At 46.1% G+C, this 20,129-nt stretch overlaps 2 protein-coding genes across 2 annotated transcripts; both read right to left on the bottom strand.

Moving 5' to 3' along the window:
• Positions 1 to 12: 12 nt before the first annotated feature.
• Positions 13 to 1,810, bottom strand: LOC114048704 (regulator of G-protein signaling 9-binding protein-like). Its single transcript, XM_027869792.1, has 2 exons — positions 1,612 to 1,810; positions 13 to 1,234 (listed from the first exon to the last, which is right to left on the bottom strand). Exons 1-2 carry the CDS (start codon positions 1,808 to 1,810, stop codon positions 747 to 749), a joined length of 687 nt encoding a protein of 228 aa, XP_027725593.1. The 3' UTR covers positions 13 to 746.
• Positions 1,811 to 2,590: 780 nt separating this feature from the next.
• Positions 2,591 to 7,332, bottom strand: TNNC2 (troponin C2, fast skeletal type). The gene is made up of 6 exons (XM_027869711.1): positions 7,276 to 7,332; positions 4,562 to 4,613; positions 4,294 to 4,437; positions 4,096 to 4,210; positions 3,560 to 3,696; positions 2,591 to 2,840 (listed from the first exon to the last, which is right to left on the bottom strand). Exons 1-6 carry the CDS (start codon positions 7,276 to 7,278, stop codon positions 2,809 to 2,811), a joined length of 483 nt encoding a protein of 160 aa, XP_027725512.1. The 5' UTR covers positions 7,279 to 7,332; the 3' UTR covers positions 2,591 to 2,808.
• Between the last annotated feature and the right edge of the window lie 12,797 nt (positions 7,333 to 20,129).

Raw genomic sequence — 20,129 nt, 5'->3', positions numbered from 1 at the left:
TGTGTGTGTGTGTGTGTGTGTGTGTGTGTGTGTGTGTGTGTGTGTGTATCTTTTTCCCTTCCTCATAACCTGTCTTCTCCTCTTTTCTGTACAGCACTGTGTTTCATAGACTGTTTTCCTTTTCTTTTTTTTCTTAAACTCTTGTCCAGCCCTCAACATTAATGTATAAATAAATAAAGTTTTGTTGTTGTTTTTTTTTAAGCTGTTACTGTGTTGTTTGGCTCTGTAGAGGCAGGATGGGGAACTAAGGAGCTGTAAGCTGAGCCTCGTCCTAGAGGAAACAATTCCCCAGGGTCTGGGCTAGTCTCTCTAGCAAGCAGTGTACAGTGGCAGAGCTAGGGAAGACATTACAACATAAGCCATGGAATGTTTTGAATTAGAAAGAATCCTGGAACTGGATCAGCTCATCCAAACCAATCCTTTACCATAGATGGGGAAAGTGAAAACTAGACATAGCTAAATCAAGGGACCTAGAACCTGAGTCCTCTACTATGTAGTTTGTTTCTTCACTATTATCTTGCCTCCCAGCTGTTCTGTCTTTGTAGCTACACTTCGGCCTCACTCTTGGGGTAAGAGAGTTATTTCTCTCTTCTAATGCCTCCCTGGTCATCACACATCCTGCTGGGATTTGAACTGGGAAAGAACGTGACTTAGCCTTACATTGAAAGTGGTTCCCCTGGTGTAGAAGATCTACTGACCTCTCAAGGGGAGGGGGGGAGATGTCCCTGCACTAGCCCTAGATTCCTTCATGCCACTATGCAATGAGATTGAAGTCTGAATGGAGCCTGGCCACAGCATCCCCGAGGACTCCTCCCAGCCGAGCCCTCAAGGCTAGGTTCTTCAGCTCCAGGACCACCCACTGTGGCCTCCACACTCCACACAGGTACATTGACTTTGGTCTCCATCTCCACGAGCATCTCTTCCAGGCGTTGCCCCCATTGGGCCAGCTCTTCAGGCAGCTCCCTAGCTCTTTCGGAGGCCTTCCCACTGGGCCGTCTCAGGCTCCATCCCTTGGGCCCAAAGGATGTAACTCCAGTGTTGACCAACAGGGTCCCTGAGGCCAGAGATGGCAAGGGGAAAAGCTGGCTGAGGTCATGGGCCCGACCCAGATCCTGCAGGAAAATTTCCAGGGCAGACAGACAGAGCACCCAGATCCTCTCCAGCTCCATCTTCACCTCTTCTTCCTGCGTGCCCCCTGGTTCTGCAAGCTCGGCCAAAAGCTGGTTCCGTAGTCCTGGTGGGGGGACGGGAAAGAAAGGGCAAACAGCAGGGGCAGCCGCAGTCAGGGAAGGGGAGGGCAGGCAGGGGGTTACATAGATCTCAGTAGCTACAGTGAGAACTTTAAAAGCTCAGAACCTCACTTTCAGAGGCTGAAATGATCCTAAGGTCCTATGATCTGGGGAACGGTCTGCAAGTGCGACTAGGTATCCTAAGAGGGCCACTAAGTCTCCCCTCTTTTTACGAAGCAAAAGCCAGGCAACAAAGCAGCAGAGTCGAAACTCGAACCCAGGGTCTATTCCAAACGCAGGGCCCTTCCCACTCGGTGGCTTGGAAGCCCCTGGCCCGCCCGCTCCTGCCCCTTCTGTCCGCCCCCGTGCCCTGTCTGCTCACCCAGACTCAGCTCGAAGCCCCTGCGGCCGCTCTCCTCCAGAGCTCGGCGCAGCCTCCTCCCGTCCGCCGAGCTGCCCACTCCCAACACCAACTGCCTGTAGCTCGCAGTGAACCTGTTGAGCGCTTCGTACGCCGCCCTGCACTCGGCCACAGGCTCCCGGGCTTCCCGCGCCCTCTCCCCCGGCCCAGCGCCCCGCATGCCTCCCTCGATTTGGGCGATCTTGGCCTTGGCCTCAGTCTGGAGTCCCAAAGCCCAGTCCTCTCTCGCTTCCAGCCTCCGCCCTTGCCAGCGGCCAGCCCCTTCCCCACCCCTCCTGGATCTGGAGAAGGCGGAGACAGCCAGAAAGCGCCGACCCACCAGCTCCCTCTACCCTAGCTGCATCGTCTGGCTAGCCTGCTTTCCCCTTCTTCCTCCTTCTCGCTACCCCCGGCTCTCCTGGGTTTGATCCCCGCCTCTCACACTAACTGTGTGACCACAAGCTAAGCACAGACCGAGCCTTCGGTCTATAGCCAGCCCTCCCCCCACAACCCCCACCGACCTGAACCAGACTGCCCTTAACGAGCTACTGACCAGTGAGTATCTAGACCTTATATGAAGACCTTCAGAATGGAGGATAACTCCTTATCTCCTGAGATGGCCCATTCCACTTGGGAAAGCCCAAGGTCACACTCCAGCTGTAATTGTTCAGATTTTTTTCCCCTCACATCAAACCTAAATTGCAATAGCTAACATTTCTATTTAGAAACAAAGCCTTTAAGATTTGCAAAGGACTTTACATTATCCTCACCACAACCCTGTGACCCTGGGGTGCTATTATCCCCATTTGGTCAATGAGCAAACTGAAGCAGAGAGAGATTAAGTGACTGGCCCAGGGTCCAAGAATTTTGATTTAGATAAACCCAGTATTCTCTAGGCCTAGGTGGTGGAGCAGCACAGACCCCGGAGGCCCACTCCATTTGAAATCTTTTTTCCCTTTATTACTGACATTTACACATTCCTGGCCCAGGAAAGGGAGGGCAAGGGAGGGAGTGGAGAGGGAATATCACATAAGGGAGGGAATAGGGCAGCAGAAGACAATGGGGAGGGATGAACAGTCCTGAATGATCTCAGGGAGATGGGAGCCAGTTGAATCTCAGATTGAACCCTTGTGGGACAGGGCAGGGTGGGGCAAAACAAGACTGAGCTGTGCTGGATTCTTACTGCACACCCTCCATCATCTTCAGGAACTCTGCAAGAAGGAAGGGGAGAGAAGAGGAATCAGAAAAGGTATGGGTGGGACCACTGAGTTAGGGGGAAAGGCCACAGACCTGGACTGCTCTGAGCACACAGCACTGGCTTGCCCAGGGTTATTGATTCATATGGTTTAGACCTGGAAAGGAGCTCAGAAACAAAGGACTCTAAGTCCTTCAATTTATAGAAAAACTGAGACCAGAGAGGGCAAGTGATTTGCTTTAGGGTTCTTAGATAGTAAGTGGCAGTGCCCAGCTCAGGCTTACATAATCTGACTTCAAATGCAATACCCTTCACTACACCCCTCAGGGACCCACATCTAGACTGGAAGCTTCTTGAGGGACAGGACTATTTTCATCTTTGTATCTGTGCCTCAGAACAAAGTCTCATCCTCCCTGCCTTAGTAACTTCTTAGTGAAAACATCTGCTTGTTGATGTATATATGTTACAGTATATCACAGCTGGAAGGGACCTTAGAAATGAAGTCAAACCCCTCATTGTACAGAAAACAAAAATGGGCCTGAAGAAAGAAAATTACTCATCCAAGGCTACGCAGCAAGTTGGGGGCCTCCCACTTGCTAGGATCGGAAGCAGGGTCTTGGAGCTCCCCATCTCCCGACCCTGACCCTCTCTTCAGAACATGCCTATTCAATTCCTCGCCTTCCCTCACTCCCTCCCCACTGTACCCGTGCTCAGCCCCCCCCACCTGCCCCTCACCATCAAAGTCAATGCGGCCATCGTTGTTCTTGTCTCCATCTTTCATTAAAGATTCGATCTCTTCATCTGTCACATGCTCTCCTGAAGCTCGGAAGAGCTCCACTAGCTCCTCAGCATCAATATAGCCATCAGCATTCCTTGGGGGAGGGGAGGGGAGGGGGAGAAAAGGGGGAAGAGACCAGGTGTTCTTCAGGTAGCCCCTCAAGAGACTGACACAAGGACTGCCCCACATGCAGCCTTGCAATGAACCAAAGGAACCAGTGCTAAAAGGGTCCTTAAAGATCATTTAGTTCACAGCCTCCAAGGCCTGGGACCCAGGGCTACTGAGCCCCCTTTTCCCACTTCAGCTTACTCTACTTCCTCTCCAGCCCCTTCTTCTCCCCACCCACTTGCCCGGCCCCCACACATACATCTTCCCCAGCCGCCCCACTAGGGCTGAGTCTGAACTTTAAGATCCTTGGAGCGGCTCATCTCCACTCCCTCGCCTCACTAACTCTGTCCCAGGGAATCATGGCCCAGTGGGCACCAGGCCTGACCTGTCAAAGATACGGAAACATTCAGCCAGCTCCTCCTCAGTCTTTCCTTTCGCATCCTCCTTCATCTGTCTCACCATCATGACCAAGAACTCTTCAAAGTCGATGGTGCCACTGCCTGGGTTTGGGAGAGTGAGCGTCAGAGACCTGCCCAAATGCAGTCACCCACTCCTCATACCTCCGGGGAGATCCCCCGCTCACCATCTTCATCCACCTCCTCTATGATGGCATCCAGCTCTTCTTTGGTGGGCGTCTGGCCCAACATCCGCATCACTGTGCCCAGTTCCTTGGTGCTGATGTCACCACCACCATCAGCATCAAACATGTCAAAGGCAGCTTTGAACTCTGAGAGGAAGGGTGGCAGAATAACAAGGAGGATCTGTTAACCTTGAGGACTTGCATGGCCATAAGTTCACTCCTAGCCAAGAACAGTTCCTTCCACTGCCCACCTCCCAAAATACACACTCACCAGCGATCATTTCCTCGCTGAGGAAGGACCGGGCTTCCGCCTGCTGGTCCGTCTGCAAGATACAAGAGAAGTCAGGTACCAGGCCTCAGAGAAAAAGAGGAAGAAGAAAGGTAAAGGGGGACCCCCAGGAGAAGGGCTAGGCTGTGGGGAGCCAAGAGTTCCTCTCACTGTTGAACCTATGTTCAGATCCCTATTTTACTACTCATGTAACCTTGGGCAGGTCATTCACTTTTCTGGGTCCCTATTTCCCTGTCAGGAAAATAGGGGACTGGACTAGATGGTCTCTAAAGGTTCTTTCTAGATCTAAACTTTATGACCCTATGAGTTTCTGTGTCCCCCAAAATCACCATCTAGTGGCCAACGATAAATTTCTTCTTACTTAGTAGTTAGATCAAGTCCTTAGATGACAGATATAGAATCTCTGAACTCAAAGTCTTCTTGGTTTGGTAGCCTCTGACATCTTGTTCTACCACGTCTTTAGTTCTGGGTTGTGAGGAAGCTGTATCAAAATTCACCATCACTACCCCTCCCCCAATACTAATGCTATTTCAAACCTAGGCTTCCTAGGGAGTCGATCTAGGAAAGGACACATAGGGTATCCTCTTCATGGGGGCCAGCCAAGCAATACCATCCCTGTTCCTTAATACAGCAGACCATAGACAGAGGACTAACTGATGGTCTCATCCCTACTACTTCCTCATTCATCAGGTTGAGGACAACGGGCCCTCCACAGAGAGCGGTATAGATTAGAACTGACAGTGGAGATGAGAGATCTCAGCCACCAACTGTTGGAAAGAATGACAGAATATTGGAGATGAAAGGGCCCTAAGAGATCATTTAATCCAACCCCATTATTTTAGAGAAGAGGAAATTGAGGACCTGAGGAATTAAGTGATTTGCCCAAAGTCAAAGGGAAGGATGTGGAAGAGCTGGAATATGAACCCAGAACTTCTGACTTCAGTACACCATCCACTACCCCATTCTGCCTTAATGGAGTATAACTGGGTAAAATGCTTAACCTCTCTGGGCCTCAGACAATTTCTCTGCCAAATGGGGGTAATCACATGTCCCTGCCAGGGCTTTTGTGAGGCAGTGTAATCTACTGGGAAAAGTCTCAGATTAGGAGTCTGGAGACATGAGTGTGAGTTCTAGCACTGCCATTGACTTCATGTGGTACTGTAGGCAAGTTACTTCCCTTCTCTGGGCCTCAGTTTCTTCATCAATAAAAATTAAGGGGTTGATCTCCAAAGCCCCTTCTAGTTCCAGGAATTTATTAATTTATTCCCATTGCTCAATAAAGGGATTTGAGAAGTCTAAGGCTAAGGCCTAAACTCAGAATCTCCACAGGCCTGAGCATGAGGGATCATAGGACCCCTTCCCATCTCTCCACATCCCCTCCCCCCTGCCATGTCCCACCCCAGGCCTTGGCTATTCTTAGGCTGAGGCTGTAAGAACAGCTGGGCCCAGGCTCCAGTTACTCCTCAAAGAAGAGCTAGGAGGACAAGGAGGGAGGAGCTGGGGAGTTGGGGGCTGGGGGGGGGCAGGGGGAAGTGAGGTATTGAAGACTAAAGAATGCCTCTTCCCTCAAAGGCCTGTAGAATTTAGAGCTGAAAAAAACCATAAAGTCCAACTAAGCCCAATACTTGAGTCCCCCATTTTGTAGATTAGGAAGAAACTGAGACCCAACAGGAACAAGCAGTGATGAAATTGATCCCAGGCCCCTTCATCTAAGTCTGGTATTCTTCTCACTCTACCACAAGCTGTGCCTTTTCATACCCCAGAGCCCCTGCTCAAGGGCCAAGGGAGCCCCTCTGTCTCTGGCTCCTTCTACCTTTTCCTTGGCACTCCCTCTGCCCTCCAGGCTCAGTTGTAAGATGACCCAAAGTCTTTGAGATTCCTTGAACAAAAATAGTAAAAGCCAGAGAGGGAGGCACTTGGGGCAGAGAAACCCCCTGTTGCCTGGTGCCCCAAAAAGGCAGAAGAGGGCAGATGCTCTAAGTCCTAAATGCCCAGGAGCCTCTTTTCTCTGCAGTCAAAGGAGACCAAGATGACATTAGCCTTTCACTCCAAGAAAACTTCCAGAGAGAGAATCATGGGCTTGTAAAGGGAAAGGAACTGAGAGTCCTACAGTCCAATGCCTGAATTTTTCAGGTGAGAAAACTGAAGCCCAGGGAGGCTCCATTACTTAGCCAAGGTCACTCACATTGTAGATGCCAAAGCTGGAAGATGAACTTATGTTCCTCAATTCTAATTCCAGCAATTCTTACCACACTATACTACTTCCGTGTTGGGGAGGGCAGGTGAGAGTTGGAGACACTTCAGAGAAATTGCTCCTTCTCCCTGAATGGCCATGTTCCTTACAGCTTCAATAATCCATGAGGCTTAGAGCTAGAAAGGACCTTAGAAAGACTGTCTTCTCATTTTACAGTTGAAGAAAGAGGTTAAATGACTTGGGTTGGGGGAGAGGGAGAGGGGGTAAAGGCATAGTAAGTTGGTGACTAAGTCAAGACTCATAACCCATATTCTAAATTTGTGTTTTCCTCTACCCCATATCGCCCCTCATCTGGGCCAGGGACCTCTGGTTGCCTGGGCATCCTGGCCTCTTTGGGAGCCATGAAAGTCCAGGGAGAGGGAGATAAGGCTCAGTTTTCCCCTCAGAATTTCTGGGGGAGGGTGAAGATCTCAGGGTGGATGGGAAAGGGAGGCCCACTTACCATGGTGACCGGTCACACTATCCCCTGCTGCAGTCAGTCCCAACTCCTCTGCACTCCACACCCAAAGGCTCCCTACCACCCCAGTCCCCAATATTTGTAGGGGCTACTGCTTTTCCTCCCTCCCCCGTTTCCTGGGATTGGACACCCTTGTACCCCAGCCTTCCCCAATCCAATTAGCTCCCAGAGCTCTGTTGCATCTGCCCCTCCCCAAGTCTGATCCCATTACCTAATTTAGCCAAGGCGCCCTGGGTAAACTTAAACCTTGAAGCAGGTGCCTGCCTTGATGTTCCAAGACCCTTATGGGGAGGCCCCACCCTCCTCCCACTCAGGGAGCCTTTACACTGGACCCCCGACCTGTCTCAAGCTGGGTTATAACAAGCAGTGAGAAGGACCTGACTATGGCTAGACAGAGGAATAAGGCAGTGACAAAAAGAACTTTGCCCTAGAAAGAGAAGGTAAAGGACACCAGACGCAGGGGAGCCTTCTCTTTTGCTTGAATGGAAGTATATTGTTGGCTTCTCTGGACACTAGTGACATCTGGTAGTTTTTAGGGGGCAGTTGGGGAGTGAGACTCTAAAATTATAGAATGGTAGAGATAAAAGGAACCTTCAGCACATCAGAATGGAAAGCACAGTAGAGAACAGAACAACAAATGTAAGAGCTGGTTTTTTATTTTAGATTTTAGATTTAGAGCTCAGAGATCATTTAGTCCAACTCTCTTCATTTTACACTGGAGAAAATTGAAACCCAAAAAGAGGAGATCCCCTCTTCTCCCAGACCACACATGGAGCTAAGTGGGTGTCAGAAGTCAGTCCTGCCCTAGTCTGAGAGCCAGTGAGCAGCCCTGACAATTTCCTGCTTATCCCCCATAGGAGACTAGAAAATAGCAAGCCTCCAGTATTGGGAGACATGTCCCATCCCCCCTCACCCTTGACCCCCACCTGGGCGGGGCACAAGACAGATGGAGAGAAGAATGAAGAGGATCAAGAGAGCCCCAGAAAGCAGCTGAGCAGAGGGGATGAGGAGATGTGGGGGAGGGATCCAGAGCACTAAAATGCTAAGGAGAGGTCAGGATGGACAGCAGCAAATGGCACTGGCTTCTTCCCCTATATATAGACATTCCCAAGAAAAGCATGAGCAGTCAAGCCAGACTAAATAAGGCATCGGCCAGGCTGGGGCAGAGGGAAGGGGCCGGGGTAAGTTCCTGTTTGGAACCATTTACACCTTGGGAAAGCCAAGGCCCAGAAAGGATCTTTAGAGTGTCCACAAGGACAGGGGCAAAGGTCCTGGAGCACAAAGACCATCATCTCATTTTGCATTCTTACAGTGTTCTCTGGCTTAGGATGCACTTTCCTCACAACAGCCGTATGAAGCAGGTAGTATGCATATGTATTATCCCCATTTTATAGATGAGGAAACAGGCCCAGAGATAGGAAGCAACTTGCCTGATGTCCCACAGCAAGCTAGGACTAGATTCTAGGTCAAATGAGTCCTGTTGTTATAGTTCAGTTGTTTTCAGTTGTGTCTGACTCTTCATGACCCTATTTGGGGTTTTCTTGGCAGAGATACTGGAGTGGTTTGTCATTTCCTTCTCCAGCTCATTTTACAGATGAGGAAACTGAAGCAAACAGGGTTGAGTGACCTGCCTAGGGTCACATAGCTAGTAAACAAGGCCAGATTTGAACCCATGTCTTCCTGACTGGTGCCACTGTGCCACCTAGCTCCCCAAGAAGTTGGATTCCAAGTCCAGTCTTCATTTATTGATTCAATAAGTATTTCTTGTATACCTGATATATGCTCAGCCCAGTACCCAGTGCTCAGCTATGCTACAGAGGATAACAAAGTGTAAGATATGGTGCCCTACCCCTTCAGGGACCTCACAGCCCAGATCTAAAGAAAACCATACTGATGATGAATAATGATCACGATAAAGAAAGACTGACATTTTAGTAGTGTGAGCCCAAATCAGCTTATATGCTGCCTTCTCTTAGCCTACAGAATACATATACATCTATACATACATATATATATATTACATGTTGTATTATCTAGTGTGCAATATATCTGAATTGCCCACTAGGTGGTGCTTTCCCTGAATCAACAACCAAAGGTGCTCAGCAGTTTCTCTAGTGCAGGTATAGGAGAGCTTGATAAAAGGTTTCAGTCTCCGAACTAGCCATAAGGGGCACTCACCCTACAAAAGCTTAGATTACTCCCCTTCCCCCCAACTATTCCTCTCCCTAGCGGCATTGGCCAGCTTCAATATTGAGGATTTCTTAACTTTTTTTTTTTTTAATGGATGCTTTCCACAAAATAGTGAAGCTGCACTTGATGACCTAGAGGGCCACATGTGACCTTGAGGTCTTAGTTTCCCCACCCCTGGTGAAGCCTTTCTAAGGATAATGTTTTTAAATATGGAAAATAATAACAGCTAGCATAGTGCCTTAAGATTCATTTGATCCTCACAACAAACCTAGGAAGTAGGCTCTATTATTCTCTCCATTTTATTGATGAGGAAACTAATATAGAAAGAGATTAAGTGACTTGCCCAAGGTCACATAGTCTGAGGCCAGATTTGAACTCAGGTCTTTCTGACTCCAAGTCCACTGCACCACATTAGTTCCCCAACTACAAATTTCGATCATAATGAAGTTATCAAAATATTTTTTTAATTCATTAACCCCAGGTTAAAAACCCCTAATCTAGGAGATAATGTGAAATATTGGTTTTTAAAAAAAACATATTTTAAAAGACAAAAAGATCAATTGATTGATCAGAAAATGAAGAGTTGGATGGATCTGAGGTAACAGAATTGAGAGATTGTTACCTCTGACCCACCCAGCCCTTCATTGTCTGTCATCTTCTCACCCCTGATACCATCTAGACCCCATTCTCTCTTGGCCAAGTGGTCTAGGTTGCTGATATTCACTGGTCCTTCTCTGTTACCTCACAGTCACCCCAGTTTACTAGCTGCTCCCATCCAGATCCTCCCTAGATCCTTCCACACAGTCATCTCAGACTACTTGGCCACTCCTAGATCCCTCCCATGGTCTTTCTGTATATAAGATCCATCTTGGCCTCCATTAAGGTGCTCAAATTCTTAGAATCTTGCCAATGGCTGAGATTCAGCCTGGCCCATGGCTCAGATTCAATCTAGGCTGCTTGTCAATATGAACCTCACAAATGTTCAGATTCCTTAAGAGTCTGGCCAATATGATGGATCTTTAATAAACCTTGTCTTTGGCTGAAAGAAGGCTTGGGTCAAATTCATTCGGGAAGGACCCACATGTCGCTATTTTGGGGTCCCAGCACTCTTAAACCCCTAAACCTCAACATATCCTTTCACAGCCCTGGCCTAGGGGCCTGGTCCTGGTCCCAGCACCCCAAACAGTGGACAGGAAAATCCTCTTGAAGGTAAAGTAAGAAAGAGGAGAAAAAAACAATTCTGAATGCCAGATTTCAAATCTTATTCCCCTCTTCCTATTGTTGGGCTTCTTGTTCTGGATGGAAAAAAAATAAGAGCTCCTTTGGGGAATAGTTGGAAAATAAAGTTGAATTGATGAGAGTAGATTACGAAGTGCTTGAATTTGGCCATTGTAGGTTCTTGAAGAGGGATGGAGAATATAGCTGAACACCTTACATTCCAGCAATGTTTTACGAGTTACAAGAGGCCTTCAAATCAAAATTTCTGATCCTCACAACCTAGATGGGAGGCAAGCAGATGGTATTATACCCATTCATATTGATGGTCTTTTCTTTTTTGCATCTGTTATTTCCTGCTCTTATCCTTCCTCCCCTCCCCCCAGCCCCACAACAGAGCCTTCCCTTGTAACAAATAAATATAATTAAGTAAATAAATAATGTTAAGTAAAACACTGGATATGTTGGAAAACAAATCTTTTATTTTGCACCTCTAATCCATCATTCTCAGTCAAGAGGTTAAGGCAAGTTTTATCATCAGTCCTCCAAAGTCTTGACTGGTCACTGCCTTAATCAGGCCTCTGAAGTCCTTTCCTTTACAAAAGTATATAAATGGTTCTTCTGCTTCATCTTATGTCACTCAGTATTACTTCATACAAGTCTTCCAAAGTTTCTCTAAATTCTTCATATTCATCATTTCTTCTGGTAGAGTAATATTCCATTACATTTGTATGTCACTATTTATTCAGCCAAATATGGAAATAGGTTTTGTACAACTTCTCATGTATAATTGATATCATATTGCTTGCCTTCTCAAAGGGAAAGGGTGGGTAGTAGGGAAAGAATTTGGAATTCAAATTTTTTTTTCAACAAAATTTTTTTTTTTAATTTGTAAATGAAAAATTCTGCTCATTTGAAATGTTTTTACATTCAGATATTCCAGGACACAATTGCAGCGTCTATGTTGCAGTTTACTAATACTTCAATAGATAAAATTTCTTTCCAAAAGGATTAGCCATGAATTTAATGTTGAGGTAGTAATACTAATCCTCAGGGGCTGTAACTCTCTCTTGTAGACAGTGGTGTTTTTGTCAGGAAGTCAAAAAATTTTTAATAAATGTTAAAATTTTTTAATGTAATTGGGAAATATTTAATGAAACAAATAAAAAAATATATATTTAAGATATATTTATCTAGCCATCCCTCAATCAATAGGTGCCTGATTGATTTCTCAATCTTTGATAATCATAGAGAATGTTTCTGGCACCTTACACCTGACCACATAGTAAGTATTTAATACATGTTTGTGTTCAGTCAGCCTATAAATATTTTTGTACACATGGCTCTTTTCTTGCTGTCTTTGTTTTTATTGGGTAAACCCATTTTGTAGAGAAGATAAGGCCCAGAGGGGAAATAACATGTCCAAGATCACAGAGTGAGTTTATGCTAGAGCAGGAGCACAAGGTGCTGCCCTGGCCTCCTATCTCCCAGGCCTGAGCTCTTTCCACTACGTCAGCTGCCTCATGAAAGTCATCCTGGCAGTTGTGCGTGCAGACGGTACAGAACGGATTGCAAAGAATCTGCCAACCTTGGCCTTCCACTCCTGTAAAAGGAGTCAGGCTTAAGGTCCCTGCCAGCTCCAGGGTTATGTGACATTCCAGAGATAGCCTCCTCCTTCCAGAATTAGTTCCAAAGGACAGCCTTCACCCCACCCAATCCAAGAGAAGGCTGAGCCGATATCACCAGAGCCCTGGATGGGGCCTCTTCTCCTCCTACCCTGATAACCCACAGGAAAGGAAACTCTTCATAACCAGGCCCCTTCTTCCTACATTTCCAGTCTTCTCACACTTTACTCCACCACTTACTGTAAGTTCCAACAAGATGAGCCTTCTTGAAGTTCGTTGAATAGGATACTGTTTGCCTCACTTTGTCCTGGTTGTCCCCCATGCCTGATTGTTTGGTTTTGCCAACTTCCTCTAAAACCCAACTCACATTCCCGATTCTGCAGGCCTTCTCTGTTCCCCTCAGCTGCAAATGTTTTTCCCTCTTGGAATGACCTTTGCCTCTACTATACCCGCAGTTACCCACCTAATTGTTTGCCTGTTGTCTTTCCCCTTTAGAATAGACAGTCCTTTCTGTGTCTTTGGCCTTTCTTTGTATCCTCAGGGCTTAGAACAGCACCTGGTGCACAGTGAGCAGCTTAATAAATATTTGTTTTGAAGCACCTACAGGGCCAGAAACTGTACTAAGTACTAGGGATACACAGAATATGAAACAATAATCCCTGTTCACAATAAATTTATGTTTGAAAGGGACAGAAGGTAAGGACATATAAAATATATATATAACAGGAGTATAAAGTCAGGAAATCAACAAGCATTTATTATGAGCACTTACTACGAGCAAGGCAACGTGAAAACAGCTATACATAATGAAACCATGGACAGAATAAATTGGAGATAATCAACAGAGGGCAGGCACTACTGTTTAGGTTTAGGGGTTTAGGGGTGCTGGGACCCCAAAATCATAACATGCAGATCTTGCCTGAATGAATTCGACCCAAGCCTTCTTTCAGTCAAAGACAAGGTTTATTAAAGATCTGCCATGTTGGCCAGACTCTTAAGGAATCTGAACAATACTGAACTATTGGCTAAATTACAAGAATCTGAGCAATGACTAAATTTTAAAAATCTGAGCACCTTAATGGAGACAAGATGGACCTTATATACAGAAGGACTGTGGGAGAGATCTAGGAGTAGCCAAGTAGTCTTCAGGGACTGTGAGGTAATAGAATGCAAGGGACGTGGACCATGTGGCCAAGGGAGAACGGAGCCTAGATAGGATTAAGGGTAGGAAGCAGCCTAGGGCCATAGGGAGGTAAGACAATGGAGGGCTAGGCTAGGGTAAGGGTAACAGAATTGGGAGATTGTGCTAGGGCGATAACAAAAGGCCAGTTGATGGGATTATACCTCAGGTGAATGCCAGAGATCTGGCCTTGTGGGAAAGTTTAGGGTTTTTACTTTCTGAGGTCCAGATCCCTCATCCCTAGCAGTAAGGGAGATCAGGAAAGGCTTCTTGTAGGAGGTGGAATTTTAGCTGAGATTTGAAGGAAGCCTGAGAAGCCAAGAGGCTGAGATGAGAAGAGAGCTCCAGGCATGGGGAACAGCCTGGGAAAATACCTGAAGTCTGGAGATGGAGGGTTAAGTGTGAGGAGCAGTAAGGAGGCCAGTGTTCTTGGATCTCAGTACTCAGGGGTCTTCCTGTAACTAAAACAATTTATCCCCTTCTTTTTCTGGTGGGATGACATTTCCCACACTTAGCCAATCTGGGCCTTGGATGAAACAATACGTGCAAAGTATGCCTGGACTATTGTAATGGTGTGCTGAGTGGTCTTCCTGACTCAAGTCTCTCCCTACTCCAATCCATCTTTCCTTCAGTCACTAAAGTGATTTTCCTAAATTGTGTGTCTGATCATGTCACACACCCTCCCCCAACTCCACCCCATCCCCACCCCCACTCAATAAACTCCAGAGGCTTCCTATTGTCTCCAGGAGCAAATACAAAATACTCTGTTTGATATTCAAAGCCATTCTTAACCTAGTCCGCTCCTACTTTTCCAATCTTCTAACAATGTAGTCCCTAGTACATACTCTCTGATCCTGTGACAGTGGCCTTCTGGATGTTCAGTGAGCAAGACAATTCATCTCTTAGCTCAAGGCATTTTCTCTAGCTGTCCCCTATGCCTGGAATATTCTACCTCCTCTACTCTGACTACTGACCTTCTTGCCTTCCTTTAAGACCTAAAATCCCTTCTTTTACTGGAATCCTTCCCCACCCCCTCTTAATTCTAATGTCTTTTTGGCTTGGTTTAAGGCTGCTGGGAACCCCAAAATGTCAGGGTATAGAATGGCATTGCCTGGAATGAATTCACTCCAACTGTCTTCCAGTCAAGTGGCAGTTTATTGTGACTCCAATAAAGCAGATGAAAGTTCTTGGGGGAATCCTGAAAACTAATGAGGATGATGCTGATGCTTATATTCAAAAGGGACAGTGAAAGAAATATGAAGTGGGCTAATTAGGTGATCTGGGTGGAATTGAGGAGTGGTCAGTGAGTGCAATAGTCTGGGGTGGGCCAGGTGCCTTAAACATGGGAGTCAGTGATCTGGGCTGCTGGAATGTATGGGAAAATGCAGGGAGTCAACAGAGATGACTTCATTAAAGGGACAAGATAGTTCTGTTTATACAAACATTTGTCAGAGGCATGGTCCTTGAGCAGGCACCCAGTGCCAGCACTCAGCTTTTATCTGAGTAATTACAGAATCAGGCCTGCATGTGACTGAGTTGCATCCGGAGACATGGTCTTTTCCTTTAGGGGTCCAGGTCCCATCACCCCATCATTTTCTGTTCATTACTTCCTATTTATCCTATATATAGTTTACTATATTTGTTTTTATGTTGTCTCCCCCATTAGATGTGAGTTCCTTGAGAGCAGGGACTGCTTTTGCCTCTTTGTAACCTCAGTGCTTAGCACAGTGCCTGGTGTGTAATAGACACTTAATAAATGATTGATTGATTGATAGGTACTGGGCATACAAAGATGAAAACATGATAGCCCTTGTTGAGGTTTAGAGGTTAGGGGTGCTGGGACCCCAAAATCACAACACATGGGTCTTGCCCAAAAGAAGTCTCTCTTGTAGAAAAAGAAGGCTACCCAAGCCTTCTTTCAGCCAAAGGCAAGGTTTATTAGAACATCAGTCATATTGGGCAGACTCTTAAGGAGTCTGAACATTAGTGAACTATTGGCTAGATTATAAGAATCTGAGCCCTTAATGGAGACAAGATGGCCCTTATATACAGAAAGACTGTGGGAGGGATCTAGGAGTGGCCAAGCAGTCTGCTGGGACTGTGAGGTAATAGAATGCCAGGGACCTGGACCACTTGTGGCCAAGGGAGAATGGAGCCTAGCTAGGATTAAGGGTGGGAAGTGGCCTGGGGCCATAGGGAGGTAAGACAATGGAGGGCTAGGCTAGGTTAAAGGTAATTTAGACAGTTAGGAGATTGGGTGTAGACAGAATGAATGGCCAGTTGATGGGATTATAGCCTCAAGAGAATGCCAGAGATTTGGCCATGTGGGAAAGTCCAGGGTTTTCCCTTTTTGGGGTCCAGATGCCATCCTCATCAGTTATAGATTCAAGACTACAAAGGAGGAAAAGTGAGGCCAGCATAGAGGTGATGGATGGATGAGGAGGACAGGGAGAGAGAGAATAGAGTGACTCAAGGTCACCGTGAAGATGTGCAACAGGTTTGAAAGAAGTGAGGCAATATACAAGGTTGTGATCAGAGAAAATTTCAGAATTCTTGACAGCAGAAAGGTAAACCAGTTATGGGTGAGAGTGAGATTTAGGGAATTGGTGTGTTGGTAAAAATTTTTTTCAAGGCAATCAGGGTTAAGTGACTTGCCCAGGGTCATACAGCTAGTAAGCATTTGAGGCCGGATTTGAATTTAGGTCTTCCTGACTCCGGAGTAGGCACTCTATCCACTGTGCCACCTAGCTGCCCCATTGGTAAAGTTTAACAACCAGCTTTCCTCCCTCAAAAAAAAAAGTATATATGCTTTAAATTTAATCTGAATTAGTTTTTTCCACAGTTTCTAAAGACCAGACAACCAATAAAATAAATCAAGTCTTGATCTGTAGAGATTATTGAGGTGTAAATGCTCACACAGAAAAATTTAATAATTAGCTTTTAAGAGTAGCTTCCAGCACACCCCTGTTTTAGGGTATCACTGCCTCGGTAAATGGCTGAGTCGGAAGAAAGGTGTAGGTCATGGGAACTGGGGAGGCTGATGGAACTGGGAGGCAAGGTTGTTTGAGGGTATGTCAACAAATATAAAATGAATAAACACAAATATACAAAGTAGCTAAATAAGGAAATTTGGGAGGGGAGGCACTAACCCTTCGGGGATCAGGAAAAGCTTCATGCAAATGCTGGTGCTGGAGTTGATTCCAGAGGGAAAAGAGGATTTCTGAGATAAATTAGAGGAAAGACTATCAATTAGGAAAATAAAGCAATGAGGTGAAGAGGGCCTTAAGGAAAGTTGTAGCCCTGTGAATAAAGAGAAGGGGTTGGATGAGAGAGATGTTATGAATTTGGAAAAGGTAAGATTTGGCTAATGTATATAAGGGGTTAGGGTGAGTCTAGGACAATGTAGATATGAAGGTGAGTAGCTGAGAGATGGTGGCTCCTTCCACAGAAATAGGGAAGAGGGGAAGGTTTAGAGGGAAAGATACTTTTAGACATGTGAATTTAAGTTACCTACAGGGCATCCAGTTTGAAATGACCAATAGGCAACTAGTGACATGAGAACGAAGCTCAGAGAATGGGATTGGATGTGGGAATGGTTTGCATGGGATATAGCGAAGTTGCCAGAGCAAGAGTCTAGAGAAAGAAGGGAAGAGGACGTAGGCTAGAACCTTGGGGAACACTCACAGGTAGAAGGCGGTGTGAGAATATTCAGGGTTCTTGTTGATGGGGATGGGATCCGAACCCCTAAAAGGAAAAGACTATGCATGTCTTTGGGATCTGGACCCTAAAAAGGAAAATCCCTGGATTTTCCCAAATCTCTGGCATTTGTCTAAGGCTGTAATCCACTTGATTGGCCCTTTATTGTGGCCACGCCCAATCTCCCAATTCTGTTCTGTTACCTCCCCATTGCCCCTGGACACTTCCCACCCTTAATCCTATCTAGACTCCATTCTGCCTTGGCCCCTTAGTCTCAGGTCCCTGGCTTTCTGTTCACTCCAATTTACTGGCCACTCCCATCCAGAACCTCCTTAGACCTATCCTCCAGTCACCCCAAACTACTTGACCACTCCTAGATCCCTCCCACAGTCTTTCTGTATATAAGATTCATCTAGTATCCTTTTAAGGTGTTCAGATTCTTAACATTTGGCCAAATGCTTAGTTTCTTTAAGAATTTGGCCAATGTGGTAGGTCTTTAATAAACCTTGTCTTTGGCTGAAAGAAGGCTTGGGTTCAATTCATTAGGACCTGTGTGTCATGATTTTGGGGTCCTATCACCTCTAAACCTCAACATTTTGATGGCCTGTACAGGGAAACTGCTTAACTCCAAGCTCTTCACCATTCAAGCATGGAAGGTATGTAAGCCTTCCCCATCTTTCTTTCACTGCAGTTGGGTCACTCTCCCAAGTACCTAGGAAGTCTTGGAGGTGCTTTTCTGGCAGACGGTCATGAGGCTGTCTCATACTCAGCCTGACACTCTCAGGCTCTCGGTCCACTCTTTCAGGTTCGAGGCTGTGGAGGTGGGTGCACCTTTTGCAGCATAGAGGACAAGGATGGATGCCCTATCCAGAAGCATATGTCCAATTCTGCCAATTCTCTCAGCAGAAGGGAATTGGGAAAACTGCAGATGTTTTTGGTTCTCTGAGGCTTACTTACTCCCTTCTCTCTATACCCTTGAATCCTCCTTCATGGAGGTTGCAGGGAAAAGTTAGAATAGCTAAAAACATCTTAGCAGATTCTGGAGGTTTTGTGATCTATCATTAAGGAGTTTTGAAACATCTCCTTAAAACCCTAGTCACTCCATTCTTCCACTCCCTTCCCTTGAGTCAAGAGGATATCTTTGTTAACCCCTCTTACAGAAGAGAGTTTCACCCTTCCCCCCACAACTTCGAATTTGCCCTTCCCCACCTGGCAAAAGGAAGGATGGGGGAAGTGGCAGCAGCTATGGCATGGGCCCCATTGGCAATGGCCTTGGGCCCTGGGGCAGCCTTTGCCTGTAAGCATCACCCAGGTTCAGCACATCCTTCTCATCTCCCTACCTCCACCTCAACCCCCATCGGCTATGGGGAGAGAGGGAAGGGGGATGGGTCAAGGTAAAGAAGCTAGCCTCCAAACTTGGGTAAGCATGCTCTTTTTTTTTTAAATTTTAAATTTTTTTATTTTTAACATGTGTTTTTAAAACTTTGGGTTACAAATTTTCTCCCTTCCTCCCTCTCCACCCACCCTCAATGAAAAGGCAAGTATCTCCGTACAGGTTATAGATGTGTAGTCATGCAAAACACTTCCATAGTAGTCCTGTTGTGAAAAAAGTATATTTCCCTTCATCCTATCCTACCCCTCATTTATTCTATTCTCTCTTTTGACCCTGTCCCTCCTCAGAAGTGTTTACTTTTGATTATCCCCTCTATCAACTCCCTGCTCTCTTGTCCCCTTTCCCCCTTATTTTCCTGTAGGGTAAGATAGTTTCCATACACCATTGTGTATGTTATTCCCTCCTTAAGCCAAATCCTATGAGAATAAGGTTCACTCATTCCCTCTCACCTTCCCCCATTTCCCCTCCATTGTAAAAGACTTTTCTTGTCTGTTTCATGTGAGATATTTTACCTCATTCTACTTCTTTCTCCTTCTCCCAGTATAATCCTCTCTCACTCCTTAATTTTATTTTCCAGATATCACCCTTTCATCTTCAACTCACCCTGTGCCCTCTATCTATCTATACATACATATAATTTTTTCCCCTCCCATTACCCTAATACTGACAAAGGACTCATGAGTTACAAATATCATCTTTCCCTGTAGGAATGTAAACAGTTCAACCTTAATAAGTCTCTTATGATTTCTCTTTCCTGTTTACCTCTTCCATGTTTCACTTGAGTCTTGTATTTGAAGGTCAACTTTTCTATTCAGCTCTGGTCTTTTCCATAGGAATGCTTGAAAGTCCCCTATTTCATTGAATGACAATTTTTTACCCTGAAGGATTATACTCAGTTTTGCTGGGTAGGTGATAGGTTGTAGTCCTAACTCCTTTGCCCTCCAGAATATCATACTCCATAAGCATGCTCTTTTAAAGTTTTAACTGTTAATGATGAGATGTTGATTCTCTTATGTGAGGGATTGTCTGATGTTGGCTACTGCCGTGTGCAGATTGTGGCAAGATGGGGTAGGAACAAGATATTAGGAAGTAACCGGAGCATGTGCTCCTGAGGCAGGGGGCTGTGCCACGTGGGAGTGGGACGGCAGAGAACAAGTTCCCTTTGTCTAGTCCTCTCCCTAGGTGCAGCGTTAACCCCATATGTCTCCTTCCTGTATCCGGTCCTAGCCTCCTGCGTCACGTCCTCTCCCTAGGTGCAGTTCTAACCCCAGACATCTCCTTCCAGTATCTAGGCCTCACTTCCTGTGCCACGTACTCTCCCTTTGTCTAGGCACTAACCCCAGACATCCCCTTCTGGTATCTGATCCTACAATCAATGACTAGTAGGCGGGCTGAGGAGGAGGGGCTAAGAAGGTACTTAAGGAACAGTAGGGATCGGAGCTTGCTCTCTCTTGCTCTGGCTTTCCTGCTTTGCCTTGCTGTGATGGCATTCTGAATAAAGCTCGAGTGTTTGCACCTCCTGATCGGCTCGTCTCTGTGT

This window comes from Vombatus ursinus, unplaced genomic scaffold (assembly GCF_900497805.2).
Source record: "Vombatus ursinus unplaced genomic scaffold, bare-nosed wombat genome assembly UNPS02014793.1, whole genome shotgun sequence".
Lineage (NCBI taxonomy): Eukaryota > Metazoa > Chordata > Mammalia > Diprotodontia > Vombatidae > Vombatus > Vombatus ursinus.
This window is presented reverse-complemented; position numbering and strand designations above follow the sequence as displayed.

Excerpts from the sequence above, each read along its gene's own strand:
- LOC114048704 (XM_027869792.1), bottom strand. The coding sequence starts at position 1,810 with ATGCGGGGCGCTGGGCCGGGGGAGAGGGCGCGGGAAGCCCGGGAGCCT. Across the intron at positions 1,235-1,611 it reads GGGCTTCGAGCTGAGTCTGG|GACTACGGAACCAGCTTTTG; the intron begins GTGAGCAGACAG and ends TCCCCCCACCAG.
- TNNC2 (XM_027869711.1), bottom strand. Across the intron at positions 4,438-4,561 it reads CAGCGAGGAAATGATCGCTG|AGTTCAAAGCTGCCTTTGAC; the intron begins GTGAGTGTGTAT and ends CCTTCCTCTCAG. Across the intron at positions 2,841-3,559 it reads TGGCCGCATTGACTTTGATG|AGTTCCTGAAGATGATGGAG; the intron begins GTGAGGGGCAGG and ends TCCTTCTTGCAG.